Source organism: Prionailurus bengalensis, chromosome D1 (assembly GCF_016509475.1).
Source record: "Prionailurus bengalensis isolate Pbe53 chromosome D1, Fcat_Pben_1.1_paternal_pri, whole genome shotgun sequence".
In the NCBI taxonomy this organism is placed as follows: Eukaryota; Metazoa; Chordata; class Mammalia; order Carnivora; family Felidae; genus Prionailurus; species Prionailurus bengalensis.
This window is the reverse complement of record NC_057346.1, coordinates 48,672,989-48,689,953: the sequence shown is the minus strand read 5'-3', so window position 1 is coordinate 48,689,953 and position 16,965 is coordinate 48,672,989. Positions and strand designations below refer to the sequence as shown.

The 16,965-nt window shown below is 36.2% G+C and overlaps 1 protein-coding gene across 20 annotated transcripts in view; it reads right to left on the bottom strand.

Annotated features, from left to right (window-relative positions):
- DLG2 (discs large MAGUK scaffold protein 2) overlaps window positions 1–16,965 on the bottom strand; it is a 2,073,554-nt gene that overhangs the window by 465,056 nt on the left and 1,591,533 nt on the right. For all 20 annotated transcript variants that reach the window (XM_043580064.1, XM_043580065.1, XM_043580066.1 and 17 more), the window contains 2 exons: window positions 13,261–13,405; window positions 10,869–11,007 (listed from right to left, as the gene is read on the bottom strand). In XM_043580064.1, the coding sequence (XP_043435999.1) occupies window positions 10,869–11,007; window positions 13,261–13,405 (284 nt within the window). The remainder of the gene's footprint in view (window positions 1–10,868; window positions 11,008–13,260; window positions 13,406–16,965) is intronic.

The following is a 16,965-nucleotide window of genomic DNA, read 5'->3' as shown; positions in this document are numbered from 1 at the left end:
AGCTTCCTATTCTCAGTAATGAAAGTTCTACTCTGCTACTCCTGAGGCTACAAACCCTGGGGTCAGCACTCCCGGAGGTGGAAAGATGCTCTACTTTCTTCTGGCTTGCATCAGTTCTGATAAGAAATCTATTTTTATTATGTTCTCTCTTCATAATATCTTTAGGCTAGATTGAGAGTCTTAGGCCAATATGCTTATAAGTTTAATCAAATGTCAAAAACTTTTGACTATTTGGTACCTCAATGTCTGCTTTTCCTGGTGCCACAAGTCACTAGTTTGTCTCTCTCTCTCTCCTGCATTTTGTTTAAATAGGCTCTGTTGCTATGCCTTAAAGTTCACAGTTCTTTCTTCCACAGTATGTATGCTGACATTTTCACTTCAGATACTATTTTTTCATCAATGTGTAACATGGGTTTATTTCATATCTTCCATTCCTCTCTTCTTCATTCACATTTCTTTACCTCCTTTTTTGAGAGATTGGCGATACTTATAACTTTTTTAATCTCCTTGTCTGCCATTTCCATCATCTCTGTCATTTCTGGGTCTGTTTCTGTTGGTTGAATTTTCTCTTGATTATGGGTCACATTCTGCCATGGGATGGCAGGTTGGAGACAAACACCAAGAGTCTGCTTTTGGAAATGTTAAAAGTGTGATGTCTATAAGGCAACCAAGTGAAGTGCTAACTAGGTGGTGAGGAACTAGGTATCTATCTTTTCTTTTTCTATTTTAGAGTTTATTCATTTATTTTGAGAGGGGTGGGGACAGGAGTAAAGAGAGAGGGAGAGAAAGAATCTCTCGCAAGCTCCATGTCCATGCTGTTAGCACAGAGCTCAACACAGGGCTTGATCTCACAAATCATGAGATCATGGCCTGAACTGAAAGAGCCTCGAGTCAGAGGCTAAACCAACTGAGCCACCCAGGATCCCCTGGGCATTTATTTTAAAGAACTATGTAATTAAGAGATGTGGTCAGAAAGATTATACAAGCATTATATGTAATAAGAAAAATCCCAGAAGCAATCTAAAGGTCCAACAATAGGAAACATTTATGGTTTCTCTATACTACATAGCTGCTAAAAATATGTTTTTAAAGACTATTTAAAAACTTGAGAAAATGCTCAATATATGATGTTAAATGAAAACAGAAAAAAAACCCACTGTACACAGTCTTATCCAAATTTTATAAACAAACATACAGTTATAGAAAACAAAAGCTTAAAGAAAATATGTTAAATATTAATTATCCTTCTGTGTTAATATAGTATTTTTTAAAAATTTTTTAATGTTTATTTTTGAGACAGAGAGAGACAGAGCATGAACAGGGGAGGGTCAGAAAGAGGGAGACACAGAATCTGAAACAGGCTCCAGGCTTTGAGCTGTCAGCACAGAGCCCGATGCGGGGCTTGAACTCACTGACCACGAGATCATGACCTGAGCCAAAGTCGGACGCTTAACTGACTGAGCCACCCAGGCGCCCCTATAGTATTTTTTATTAGTTTTTCTTTCTATTTCTTTTATTTTACATTTGTCTTACAAATATATACATACATATATGTATATATATATATATATATATATATATATATATATATATATAAACTTTTATAATTAGGGAAACTAATAAGAATTTATTGGGAAAAGAAAGAGTAGTATGAGGTAGTAAAAGGGGCAAGGAATAGATATAAAGACCGAGAAGGATATCTGGGGAAAATGTATGAAAGTAGTATTTTTAAAATGTTTTTTTCCCTTTATACTCAGATTTAACTTGCTTTACTATTAAGATTAATTTAGATTACCTAGTAGGAAAAAGTGAATGATGCATCCCCCAAATTCAGGAAATTGTTTTAGTCTATGATATATAAGAATATAAATCTATGGAATTCAAGAATTGCATCCCATAAGTTTCTTGTATTTTGCTAAGGCAATCATTAATATTAACTGGTAACCTTACTGACAGCAGCATATGATATATGAGATAGCAGGAAAACACTCAGGGATTACAATACTGGTTTGGATAATGTGCAAAGTATACACCCAGATGTGGACAATTAGGGATCATCTGTCTTCTGTCTACTATTACTATTACTGACACATGAATGTAGAAATACTCTTAGAGGAAGAGGCCATGTCTACTTGTCTTGAGTCATAATACACACCTTTTTTCAATATCATAAAGGCCAGAAATAAGTAGCCATTGTGTTTGTGATAGTAGTTTCCTACAACATGAAAGGACAGAAGTTAACTAATAGGTGGTTGCCTGTACAGTGGTCTCTCCAAAATTGTCCATCATTAATCATTTTTTGGTCTCAACTAGATCTGAAGGCCAAGGATATTAAAATGTAATGAGGCATTGATTAAATAATGATCTACTTGCATTTTACATTTATAACAATAGCTATAGATGGGCAATAACCATCTTCCATAAAATTAGAAGGCCTAGAACTGTGTATTTATGCCTGGCTGATTTATCAGGTACCCAGGAAATGATAAAATTCTAAAAAAGACAAGTTTAAAATCCTCATTACTGTTTCATTTTTCCTAATATTAAAGCCATTTCCCTGACAGCAAAAGGCAGCTTAACAGGTTTTCCAATACATATTTGGAACCTCCTTTAATTAAGATTTGTCATCTTCCTCATTAGCATACCCACTCATTGTATTTCTAACAGGACAGCACTATCAATCATGCCTCATGGGTTATGTAAGTAAACCTAAAATGGTTATGTGGAGCCACCATCAATAAAGAGAAAACTCCCCTTGAGGCTCCACTTGATGGTTTATCTTATCCTCCATCTGTCTCACTAGTTTTGCCTCACTCTCTCCTTCCCATCACTATATTTGGCTTCAAAGAGACATTATAATAGCAGGCTCTACATCAGAGGAGTCATGCACAGGCACAAGGCACAGAACAAAAGAGATTACTCAGAGACACTGCTGATGAATCTTTGATTTGGTTGTTTTATAATGTACTTTATAAAGCCTGTGAGGAGTTTGATGCTGTCCATGTTCCACAGAATTTCTTTTAAGGGAAAAAGCTACATGATGTTGGTTGTTGAGAGCTACCATGAATAAAAAAAAGGCCAAGTCAATAAATTATCCAGAGGATAATTGTATTTAGCCACAGAGGTCAGATTGATAGGTTGGTTTCTGTTTGCTGTTGTTTGTTTTTTCTTTATCATATTGGGTTCCACTGAATCCTATATTAGATTTTCAGGGCTGGTGGGGCAGCCAGAAAAATGAAGATCCATAATAAAGCATTCAGACTACATGACTTTGTGTAATAAAATGTTCTGCATCATAAATTGAGAAAAAAGTATACATAGATAACTTTTGAACAGCTACATACCATTGTTGGCCACATTTTCAGTTCATGGAGGATGTTTACCAAAAATGATTTTATTTGTGGTGTTCATCTGAAAATCCTTGTTTTTTACTACTGATAATACCCAACTAGGCAATTGAAAGCTTTTTTTTTTTTTAATTGAGAGGTATTATTCTGCTCCTTTCATAAATGAGAAAACTGAGGCAAAGGGTGATTGCATAATTTGCCCAAGGTCACAGAGCTAGGAAGTGGTCAAGGTGGGACCCTGCACAGCATGGCTCCAGAGCTAGTGCAGCTAATCTCTCTGCTATACAGCTGTTAATTCTAGAGCAGGATCAGTTGTCTGCACAGGGCACAGCCAGTTCTTTGTATTATATGTGGTTAAAGATGAGTAAGAAGAGATTTCTGTCAGAAGAAAAACTTTCCAGTTCATCCAGAAATGGTTTCAAGACATTAATTTTAAGTTGAAAAGAAGAGAGGCTAGAACATGCCCAGATTTTCTCTGAGGCAAACTTTTGTCTGATCATTTAAGAGGCTGTCCTTAATGGAGACCACAAACCTTGAGCCATTATTTTTTTTTTAACATTTATTTATTTTTGAGAGACAGAGAGTGGACAGGGAAGGGGCAGAGAGAGAGGGAGACAAAGAATCCAAAGCAGGCTCAGGCTCTGAGCTGTCAGCACAGAGCCCGGTGCAGGGCTTGAACCCATGACTGTGAGATCATGACCTCAGCTGAAGTTAGATGCTCAACTGACTGAGCCCCAAACCTTGAGCCATTATTAAAGGGCTGTTTCTATGACACAGAATGAATAACTGACAAGTCTATATAAGTTAGGCCTGTGCTTCTCAAACCAGGCTACTCATATATACCTTAGGGTTTGTTGTACTTGTCAGGGACTGAGTATCCCCAGAAAAAATAGTTTTCTGGTGGGCCAATTTCACTTTAAGACTTTGGACAAAATCATTTCATTTGTAATCAAAATACTTCTACATTAAAGCAAACAAGGATATTTCCCAATCTTTTAGGAGAAAATACAAGATTTTATGTGTTTCATGCTTGACACAAAGCTTCATTCATGTTCTACCCCAGATCCTGAGGAGAACAAGTTCCTATTTCAAAGCCTAAGGGCATGTGGATTTGAGAAACAGTAGTTTAGTCTCTATCCATTTCTGATCTACAAAGGTAAACAGCAAGCGAAAAAAAAGAATCAATGACAGTGGCAAACACTTAGGCTGCTCCTGAACAATTACTCTATAGGTGATAAACACTGTAGAAATGGTCAGTAGTAAATAAGCCTGGCTAAAGCAGACCTGCTCCTCATGCAGAACACTGGCTATTGAATCTAGCTCTGAAACAGAGCTCGGGGGGGGGGGGGGTTCCTCTTCACTGCTTCCTCTTTCCTTAATCCCAGCTGCCATAACCTCTCCCCTCATTTCTTCAATGGCACTTCTACTTCTCCACCCAGCAGAGAGGTTTTCTTCTAATAGAAATCAGATAATTTCATTCTCCTGGTTAGTATTCTTTAATGGATTCTGAATGCAGTCAAAATCAGACCTATGCTTCTTTATCATTACCTACAGAGTCCTATGTCATTTGGCTCCTGACTCCTTCTCCAACCTAATTTTTGGCCATGTTCCCATTAGCTCATTTCTTTCCAGCCAACCTGCACTTCCTTACATTCCTGGAACATGCTAAACTTATTTCTGCCTCAGTGACTGGCCTTGACATTCCCTTTTCCTGGAACGTACTTTGTTTAATCTTTAGATCACCACTTTCTCCTTTTATTCAGGTCTCACCTCATCCTATCTCCTCAGAGAGGCATCCCCTGGTTACCCCACTTGATACTGTTCCCTTCCCCAAACCCTGTCTATCACATTATTCTAGTTTTTCTTTAAAGTACCTACCAATAACTGAACTTAACTCATTTATCTATTTGTCTCTTATTTGATGCCCTAGAATGTACATTCCACGGGGACAAGAGACTTGTCTTGTTTGCTCATCACTGAAACTTTGTTGCTGATAACCATGTTTGACACATGGTAGAAGCTGATTATTCAATGAATGAATGAATGAATGAATGAACAAACAAATGAATGAATGCATGAAAAGGACAACTGGAATACATTTTAGGTACCATATCCCATAAGCTATTGTTCTATAATTTGGGGAGAAAGAGTAGAGACAGACTCTAGCCTGATGGGCTCATAGGTATTTAGCCAATAAAAAAGTCAAACTGGTGAATATCAAAACTGGATTCATTCTTGAAAGTTTCTGGAGACAAGAAATCTTTCTTGAGATTTCATTTAGTTTATGTTTTTTTGAGCAATCAAATTATGTGAGGCAACATTATGTAGAGCCAATCAGAAAGACACCTGGGTATACTAAGATCAAGGCCAGGTGAAGTTGGTTTCTATCACTGGGAAATATATTGCTCATAGCTATAATTTAGATCCCTGGCTTTCGTAATGAAATTTATCACATTCATAACTTGGTAAATTAAGTCACCACTTCTTGAAAGAGCAGTTATACACTGCATTTCAAAGTTTTTTGGTTTTATTTTAGTATCAATGATTTGCTTGTGTATCCTAATAATATCCAGCCAGATGGTAAAGGTCTGTGCTTTGCACCTCTTCTGGGTAACCAGGTTAACACTTGGCCCAGTAGAGGCAGAATCCTTGGTTGCAACTAATGAACAAAGTGGACATTGCTCACAGGTGATCATTGATTGTTTGTAGTTTTCATAATTGTTACCTTCTTACCCCATTCAGAAACAACAACAACAACGAAAGTGAACACCAGCTTAGGGAAAAAGAGTAAGCACTAGTTTCGGCATTTGAAGACACAGGTTTTATATCTGATTCTAATACTCACAGTTATGGACATAGGGACAGCCAACCAATCATTCTGGGCTTGTGTTCCTTACCCATCAGAAGGAGGAAGATTAGACTTTAGATTCATTGATGGCCCTTCCAAGTCTGAGAGCCTATAATTCTCTGAGCCAAAAATACATCTCAGCATCACAGTGATAGCTTTCCAAATTAGGTTTACCAAAAATCTATGACCAGACATCTACATCACAATTAATACTGATTTATAGAAGACTCAACAGACTTTCTACTAAGAAAATTTTATCCAGGGCCTTTTTGTTTGTGCTTTCTCTAAATCAACAGAAAAACAAAATTTCCCAGTTTACTCGTGTTTCCATAAATAGTAAGAAATAATTTTGAAAAATCTAGCTAAGATAGCAAGCATTTTTCTATTCAAAAATCCTTTAAAAAGTTCTTAACTATATCCAACTCTGCCCCCCCCAAATGTAAATATGATTCAGGAAAACAGAAATGTTTCTTACGATAGAGTAAGATATCACAAGCATATGGAATAAAAAGCTGACAATTTGATGACTATTATTGATGATGATAATAATCACACATTTGTAATCAAAAACTTCAAAGAAATGTTTCCCTATTAGCTTAAGTCCCATCATTAGAGATCAATTCTAGGAATTGATTTCTATTTTAGGAAAATTCAATGTAGGCCTCAAATATAAGCTACCATAACACCTTAGGATCATAATAAATTTATCTAGTCCTTTAAAAATGACAACTTTCATACGTATTATCACAAGTCCATTAGGAACATACCTTTTCCCCCTAAATTTATAGATGAGAAAATCAAGACTCACAGAGATGAAATGTTCAGGGTAATCTAGGTGTTTAGTTGGTAGGAACGGGACCAGAAACCAGTCTCCTGACACAAGCCCAATCTTCTTTAACATTTCTGTTAAACTGAATGCATAGGATGGGATGTGGGGTCTGAGGCTGAGGCATTGGAACACAGACAGACCTGAATTCAAATTCTGATTCTGCTATTTGCTTGCTGTATGAAATGAGGCAATGACTTAAACTCCTTGAGCATTGTTGTTATTTATAAAAATGAAGGAAAAGAATATAATGTAAATGAGGGCAATAGTACATATTAAAGGATTTTGTGTTAACAGTACATGGTAGGGATCTTTTTGTTTTTACTACCTTATGTATTTTAAGTTTTATAAGGAGGTTGCGTACAACAGAAAGGGTAGGGATTGAAAGACAACTTAAAGGTAGGAACGATACTCTTTTCTGAGTCTTCTTATTCAAGCTCTAACAGTTGCTTTATTTTATTCTATTTCACATTCTTCTATGAATCTGCATGTACTACCCCCTGCCATGGATACCCTCCCTGATCCCTTGGTTTTCCAATCAAGGCCTACACAGTTTTTTCAAACTCAAACTCAAACTTATCTCCTCTTGAAAACTTTCTTTGATTCCATCGGCTTTTCCTTGGGCATTCATATAAACCTCAAATTCATTTACAAATCTTTACTAAGTAAAGCCTGTGGTGTTAGTAAACTCTGCTAGGGCAGCACCAAAGCACTTCCTAATGCTCTAGTTTTGTTTGTTATAGTTAGTAGTTCCCACACTTTGACATTTTACAGACCTTTTTCTTTTTAAAAAAAATTTTTTTTTCAACGTTTATTTATTTTTGGGACAGAGAGAGACAGAGCATGAACGGGGGAGGGGCAGAGAGAGAGGGAGACACAGAATCGGAAACAGGCTCCAGGCTCTGAGCCATGAGCCCAGAGCCCGACGCGGGGCTCGAACTCATGGACCGCGAGATCGTGACCTGGCTGAAGTCGGATACTTAACCGACTGCGCCACCCAGGCGCCCCTACAGACCTTTTTCTTTTAAAAAATGAGAACTGATACAAGGTTGTGCACATTTCGTTTTCTAAGTAAGGAAATGGTAAAGTAATATCTGCCATTTACTACCACAAAAAATATGACATTTTGATACCAAGGCACATAATCTCAGAATTTAAATAAAAAATAATAAATTAGGCTTTATGGGCACTTTCACAAAGAGGGTCTGCATAATCAGGGAATAGGCATTGAGGGATCCACTGGTTTACCTCTATTTTCGTAACAATTTGAGATTTCTTGGAGATGCTGTTTTTTACTCAATTTTGCATTCCTAGTATAGTGCCTACTGTCTGGTAGGAAGTATCCAATAAATATTTATGAACAAGGCAATGAATTTGCCTTTGAGCAAATACCTCTGAGATCTATGGTAGTGTCTCTAGCACAGGCCCTTGTGAGAGGTCAAAGCAATGGGGAGAGTGGAGGAGGGTTATATGTGCATGTGTGTGTGTAAACTGATATAATTTACTTCACAAGTTTGCCAGGTACCAGTCATTTGGATGATTCTATGCAGAGTTATTAGTGAGATTGTCCTGCCAAGGCATAAAGGAAGAGATGGGACAAGAACTACAATACTAAGGCATAACACTATAGGAAGAGGTGGACTCTATTCCTATGATGCCATCAGTAAAAACATTCCATGCAGCATGTTAGGTAGGGTAAGAATTGTAACAAGTAGAGTTACTGTAAATAGACAATATTCATTTAATATTCATGATGTGTCAGGCCCTGTTATAAGTTCTTTGCATGCATTAAGTGATTAAATCATTACCACAGTCTGTTGAGAAAAATTTGATTACTATTCCCATTATACAGATGAAGATACAGTCTTTCAGTGGTTGAATAATTTTCTGGCAGTCACATAGTTCAACAGTGGTAGATATGGGTCTCAACTCTGATCTAGTTGCCTTTAGAACTTACCGAAACTCTTGGGTTCCTTTAGAGCTACATGTTTCTATGATGAACGGTTTTATTCAAATTGGTTTTCATTTTCAAAATAAGGAGGAAATTAAAATATTTCTTCCTGGTCAGGATTTTGTAGCTGGCAGGGCACTCAGTTTTTCTACCTAAAAGCTGTGTGACTATATAAGAAAGTTCTTTAACATCTTTAAACTACAACTTCTACATCTATAAAATGAGGGTGAAAGACCTTCTCTCTGTGTTTTGGGGAGAATTAAATGAGTAGCATATGTAAAACAGCTAGCAAAGGGCCTGGATTATGAAGGGGATTTAATCAATTTTAATTCCGTATGGGGTCTCGCAAGATAAAACGACATTTTCCAATTAAAATCATATCAAATATTAGTGATAGAATGAAAGCAAATAGATCATTGCTCTGGTGAATAAAGGTGCCTATATTTACACAATTCTTTAGAGAGCCATGAGGATTATCTTTGCTGCAGCCCTCATTTTAATTAAGAGCACAGAGATTAGATGTTTCAGCATAGGAAGAAGTTTATATTTGATTTATACCACAGATGCACATTTGCATCATCTAAACATTCCATTCCTTGGCTAAAGATGTAACAAGCTACTTCAGCAAACCTGAAATTGCAAAATAAATGGAAAATGCTTAATCATTTAAAAAGAAATAGCAAAGGAATGAAAAAATCCAAGCATGCACGGGTACCGGTGAGGAAAGTTAAGCAGCAGGAAGTCTCTATTTTTTTAAAGGCTGATAAATGGCTTCATTAGACAGGCAGGATATTAAACCAAAAGGGTCCGTCTCTGTCATTTTTATACACAAATACTTTCAGAAAAAAAGTGTGTACATATTTATATGTAATCTCATTTTGGGTAAAAGTATTATTGAGTGAGAAAAGCAAGTTGCAGAGCAATTTCTAAAATACGAATTTACTTTATAAAAACAATGTCAAGCCCCATCTATATCTGACTCTGAATTTGTATAGGTTTTTATGAATGTGCAGAAGGTATGAAAGGTTCAGGCCAGGATGTTACATTGGGAACCTCAAGATGGTTGCTGTGGCAGGAATTTGGGAGAGAGTTTTTTTCTTGAACATTTTTGCATTACTTTACCAAATGCAATGAGCATATATTACTTTGGAATAAAAACATTTAAAGATAAAAAAATGTACATTTATTACTATTTACCTACTTATTCATTTGGTGACCTATTAATTATCTAATATTTATTGAATAGTTAAAGATGACAATTAAGTCAACCAAGTTGGTCTACTCTGTGAACTGTCACACCCAACTTTTCCAGAGGCATGCTGCCTAAACTTAGTTTTATCCCATGGCATTAGCAATGCCTAACAGCATTGCTGATAGCTCTGAGAGCTCTTATGCTTTAGGGACTTGCGGGTGACTTTGCTCCTTTTCTTTCTATGTGTGGCTATTGCACTAAAGGAAAGGTTGACTCTCTTTCCAATTCCACTGAAATGTGAGTATCCAGTGGCATCAAAAACATGGAATTTAGAGTTAAAAGACCAAGTTTCCTTTTTTTTTTGAACTGCAACAACACCTTTTCTCAAGTAACAATACTTATCTTACAAAATGGCTGTCAAGCTGAAATGACATCATGTGTCACAATGTTAATAAATTGCAAAGTGATGAATAAGTGTATATAACTAATTCTTACAAAGAACTAGTAATTTTGATTCCTATTGGAGGACAATGTCAAATGTTTACAAGAATTTGCACATTTCCACTGGAGACAAGTCTATAATACGGTTGAATAGTGCTCAGAAAATTTACTTAGCCCCCAAAGCTATGGCTGACATGTTAGGCAAATGCAGTTTTCTTTATGGTAATGATCACAAACCCAATTAACCAATAAGCATATCTGACCTGGTGTAATCATCTTCAACAAGCATGTGCTTTGGAATCGGTGAGTACCTTCCTGGAGAGATGGGCGGCAGGGAAGTTTTATATTCTAAAGTTCCATTGTTGCCAGAAAGTAGATGGTTTTCCATCGGTGGAGAATAAGCTAAGGGGTGAAAAAAAATAAAAGAGAAAAAACCTGTTATGTGGGTGATTCAATGTGTCATGCTACAGTTCTGCTAAAAATAGGAAAATTTTGCTACATGCAGAGAATTTTCTTGTCTCCCAAGAGGGAGGAGTTACTGTTTGTTTGCATTTAATATGCACAAGCCCATGGTGACCTTTAAGACTGGAAAGATGTAATAACATTCATTTCTATAAACCCAGTTCATATAATTTTAGGTGAAGAGAAGAATTGGAGGAGAGAGCCAGAACACACATTTTCATAAGGATGATTAATTTTCTATTGAAATAAAAATGTTAGCTTTCTAACTGCAGAGCATTCTTTTCACATAATTAATACCCAATCATCAAATCTAGAAGGCTCCTCACAGGAAGTTCTTGCATAAGACCTTAATTCTCAGATATGCTGTGCTCCCATCCCAGAAAAGCCAAGAACTCTGGCCTTTATTTTCTATTCTTCCACAGTAATTCATTTCCCTTCTGAATGACTGAAAACCCCTTCTGGATGGGTCTTTTGCCTCCCATTCCTCTCTAGAAATCCATTTTATACATTTAGAAACACAGCTCTGATAATGTTTAAGTACTCTCCATTGCCACTATTGTATTAAATATAAATGCTTGCTTTTGTCAGTCTTACAAGATTGATCCATTTTAATATCCCACTTACACATATCCTACAGTTCTCAAACAAAGGCTAGTTTTTACAACATATGTACTTTTATCAGTAATCCACAATTTCTGTCTCCTAACACATCTCTGATTTTGAAATTTAATCCATTCTTTAAGATACAATTTAAATGCCACTCTTTGCATAAAGCATTTTATGATCCTTCCAAAGACAGGTGATATCCTCTTCCTTTGAGGACCCAAAGTCCTTTATTTTTACCATTCATATGGCATGTACATCCCTCTTATATTGCCAAATATATCTACTCTTCATATGTTTGAATTAGCCATCCTTCCAATGAAGGCCATGATTGCATCTCCTTTGTATCCCACATATTACATTGCAAGGTGTCTTACACTATTAAAGTTACTCAATATATTTATTTTTTTAAATTGAATAGCAAAGTTTTGTTTTATCGCTTTCACCTCTTTCACATTGACTTTACATTCCCTTAATGAAGCAGCTCAAAGTCTCAAGGCTGAGTTTTCTAAATTCATCCAGTTTGAAAACCTTTGAAAGTTAAAATTCTTTCATATCCTAAGGTAAGGCTGATCTCAGTTTATTGCATGCTTGAGAAAAAGACATATTTGGGGGTAAGTCATTTTCGAATCATTGTTAAGAAAAGCAACAGCTAACATAATGGGCAGGTAACAAAATTATTCAGCCTTTAAATTTCTCTCAAGAGAAACATATAAATCTAAGAGAGGTTAAATGAGTTGCTAAGACCATAGTACTAATTAATGCCAGGTCCTGAAGATATTCTGTGCTTCCAAATCTCACGACTGGTTTCTCAACATTCCAGAATGAGCAAGCTTACTGACGTTGATAAAACCGTTTCTTAGACTCACATCAAAAAAATAAACTGCTTCTAAATCTAGTCTCCAAAGACAGCACCTTAGATAAGGTTCTAACTGACATATTAAGAAGTGAAGAAAACTTGGGGCTTATGTAGCAGTGGACTTTATTAGGATTCAACACAGCATCTCATAGTGAGTTGTTGCCCTAGAAAACCCCACCCACAATCCATCTCTACTGCCAGAGTGACTAAGAGTTTTCCCTGGCTTCCCTGCCAATGTAATATATTCAGGTAAAGGTAAGAGCCATGATGATGTTGACAGAGGGTCATAATTCCACCATTCAAGTGCAAGATCCTCTCCCCAGGAAGGAGCACAGTGCTATCTCGTGTCTATTTTGCCAGTCTCTCTTTCCTGCTTTGCTACTTTATAGATTTCAACTAGGAAGGGGGAATGCTATGGCCTGAGAGCTATCATGCTTTAGGGCCTTGAGAAATAACCTTTAAAAATGTGTTGTTACTATTGTTATCACACTGTCCACCACATATACCATAAGCCTTTCTTAAATGGTGGGCTTCCTAACCCACTAGGGAGTCCTACCTTCAAAACACTAGTTAAGGCCTTGTAAGGCAACCCAGGGAGTAAAACACAGCATCCCTCAGAACTATTTCCACAAGCTAAACAAGAGTGAAGATGCAACCAGAGGAATTGGCCAAGTTTTGCAGAATTTTAATTTTATAAACTTGGCAAAGGTGACAGTGAGTGTGGTGCTTACAGTGAGTAATGTCAGGTGGACCATAAGGATCAGTCATATAAATGGTGGTGGGTTTGCCAACTTTTAGGTAAACGACATCAGATGTGTTCTTCAATATTGCTACCGCCTCTTCATGAGTCACTTCTTCTAAACTGTAGTTGTTCACCTGAAAGGAAAATAATATTCAATAGTAGAGTCAAACCTATGCAGGTGAAAAGAAATAGTTAGGCAAAATGATACGTAGAGTTATGACCTTATTTAAAGATTAAATTGCAATCATTATAAGACAGTATCTACGTTAAAATTTGATAGAAAAGATGGATTAGTGGCATTAGCCAAAGCAGATAAGGTACATTTGTTGATGTCAAAAAAAAAAAAAATCGAAGTTGCTTCTGTCTTTTTCTATGAGAAAGGAATGTATCATAATGGAAATAAGAATACTATATATAGAGAAAAGAAAAGAGGAGTCAAATGTCTCTCTTCTTATGCTATAGTTTTTCCAATTACAAAAGTAATACATACTTATTGTGTTATTAAAAAAAGTAACAATTAACTAAAGTCTCCTTATTTGGGGTATGTTTCTTTAAATAATTGTGACCATAATGTACATATTGTTTTGGAACCTGCTTTTTAAATACAGACTGACCACTGGTCCATATTATAGATGTACTTCTACAACATGACTTTGTTTTCTATACAGCATTGTGTTGTATAGCGGTAACATAATGCTTTAACCAATCTTACTAAAACATGTTCAGTTTGCTTCTAATCTTTTTCTACTATAAATAATGTTGCAGTAAAACTTTTTTTTTCTATTTTTGTGCACAACATTGATGATTTATTCAGGATAAATCATACAAGTGGAATTGTTGGACCAAACTGTAATATTCATATAGTTTCATTACATTATATAATATTATATTAACATAACATTCATTACAGTGGATCTCTGCAGCACTTCTCTTAAATGGTGTAAAAATATTTATGAAATATTTTAAATACCTAGTATTTAAATATCTTATTTGGCTACTATTTTTTAATCAAGAGATTAGTTAATTTCTGCTGAAATGATGCAGATTAAAATAAAAATGCCAAGGAACATTAGATTGGATCCCTTACATATTCTCTGTACTATTTAATTAGCATGTTAGTCATAGAATGCCTTACAATATTGCATTTGTTTTCTTTTTGCCTTATGTTGTCATATAAATTCAATGTGCCAATTCTTTTTTTTTTTAATTTAAATCCAAGGTAGTTAACATGTAGTGTAATAACGATTTCGGGAATACAATTTAGTGATTCATCATTTACATATAACACTCAGTGCTCATCCCAACAAGGGTTGTCCTTAATGCCCCTTCCCCATTTAGCCAATCCCTCCAACCAACACCCCTCCAGCAACCTTCAGTTTGTTCTCTATATTTAAAAGTCTTTTCTGGTTTATCTCCCTCTCTGTTTTTATATTATTTTCACTTCCCTTCCCTTGTTTCATCTGTTTTGTATCTTAAATTCCGCATATGAGTAAAATCATATGACATTTGTCTTTCTCTGACTGGTTATATCACTTAGCCTCTAGTTCTATCCATGTTGTTGTAAATTCTATATGCCAATAAATTCTTGATGGTGTAGCCCATCAGGGACCCCAGGACTGGAGGGAACTGAACTTGATTGATGTGTATGAATACTAACCATGAATTCACCATTAAGCTATAAGCTTTTTCACTGGTTCCTATAGTTCACTTCTAGACAAATGACATTCTCTTAAATCCTTTTGTATTTCTACTTGTCTAGCCCTTTTTCATCCATTGGTCAAATGCATACCTATAATATGTAAGTCATGGTTCTACACATTAGAGATGTAGTAATGAATATTAAGAATGAAAATCCTAATCATAGCACTTATATACTCTGTATTAAACATGAGGCACTATTCCAAATTATTTACACATATGAATACAATCAAACCTCACAACAACCTGTGTGGTAGCTATTATAATTTCTTTTCATTTTACAGATTAAAAAAGCATGTATCCAAGAGGTTAAGAAACTTGGGCCAAAGCCATTGATCTAATGACCAATTAGATCATGGTAGATAGTGGTAGAAGCAGATTAAAAGCCAAGCAGTTTGGATCCAGAGGCCAGGCTTTTAACCATTCATCGCTATTACTCTCCCAGATAGATAAGGTCCCCAGCTACCTAGAATCTCATATTCTAGTAAGACACAGTTCAAACTTCAAGCATGTTTACTGAGAATGACTTTGCATGTAGACTCTTAGACCACCAGAGTAGTCTTTACGCCAGAAGGTAGAAGTTGAGCAAAGGGTGGAGGTGAGAAGTGGGGATAATAGTGGTTTACAATAGTGGGATTTTAGACTCACTATTTGGTGACTATAAAGAGTTGGAACATTTACACAGATTTTAGTCATGGAACAGGTGGTATGATCCTGGCAACAGAACACAGTGGTTAAGAGCATATGCATTTGAGTCATGCAGACCAGGATCTGAGTCCTGGTCCTGGCTTTTACTGGCTGTGTGACTTTGGACAAGTTACTTAACCTTATTAGCCTTAGTTTTTGACATCTATAAAATAGGTATGATCATAACTGTTGCCTCAAAGGGTTATTTATTTAAATGTATTGACCTATGTAAAATGGTAGGAACATTAAAATGCTTATTAATGTTAGCTATTATTTCTATTACTATTACTATTGTCATCATACATCTCTCTTCCCAGGAAACAGGAACTCTTGGTTGAAATTTTTGCTGAGCATTTTCCTGTAAACATCTGTGAACTGATGAGTTTAATTAGGGGACTGCTGATGAGGCCTCTGTGCGGTCTTTTTAAAAATTCAGAATAGTACAGGATCTGGACCAAAAAGTGCTCTTTTGTGCTGAAGTCTTCAAAATGTTTTTCATGAAAGTGGGTTTATTTGGGTTAATTATGTGTGTGCATTATCCTATGAACTCTCAAGATAAAGGGCCTACAGCTGGAGCTGATTGTACTCAGAGAAGGGACATTATACTGATTGGCTAGTTGCTCCTGTCATTGTTTTTTATTGTCTTTTTTCTTTTTTTCTTTTGCATCAAGTATCTGCTTATAATGGTGAACACTGAACAACTGGCCTGATTTCAGAAAAAAAAATGTGCATTTGAATGCAGTGTTTCTGTGGGTACACTAGACAGAAAGGGACATGTGTACAGCCTGGCTGTATGTATGCAACAGGATAAGGACTGAGACCAAGCAGAGAGGCTGGAGGTGAGAGGACTCACTTCCTCTAAAAGAAAAGGGAGGACTCAATATGACCACGATGCAGAGAAAAAGGAGGGCAAACTAGCTAAAGAAAGAGGTGACAAAAAACTTGCAAGAGAGCATGGTCAGTGTTGCAGGAATCAAACATAGGTATGTGATGGTACAAAGGTAGGAGGTGTGGGGCAGGAAAGGGGTCACAAAGAGGAATGGGCAATGTACAGACGGTGGGATGCTGACTTTTCCATATTTATTCAGGAATACCAGCATGGTGTTCCTAGGAGGAAGTAGGAGGTGGATCCACACATTATCATAAACAAAGTACAAGGAAATGTCGGAACTCTAGAAACACTGTAAAAAAAAAAATCACAAACTCCAAAGTTCACTTTTGAAAAAGGGGACAAAATTGCTGGTCATTAGATAAGAGAGACATTGAAAGGAGCAATGAGTAATGGGTTGAATTGTTGAATCACAATATT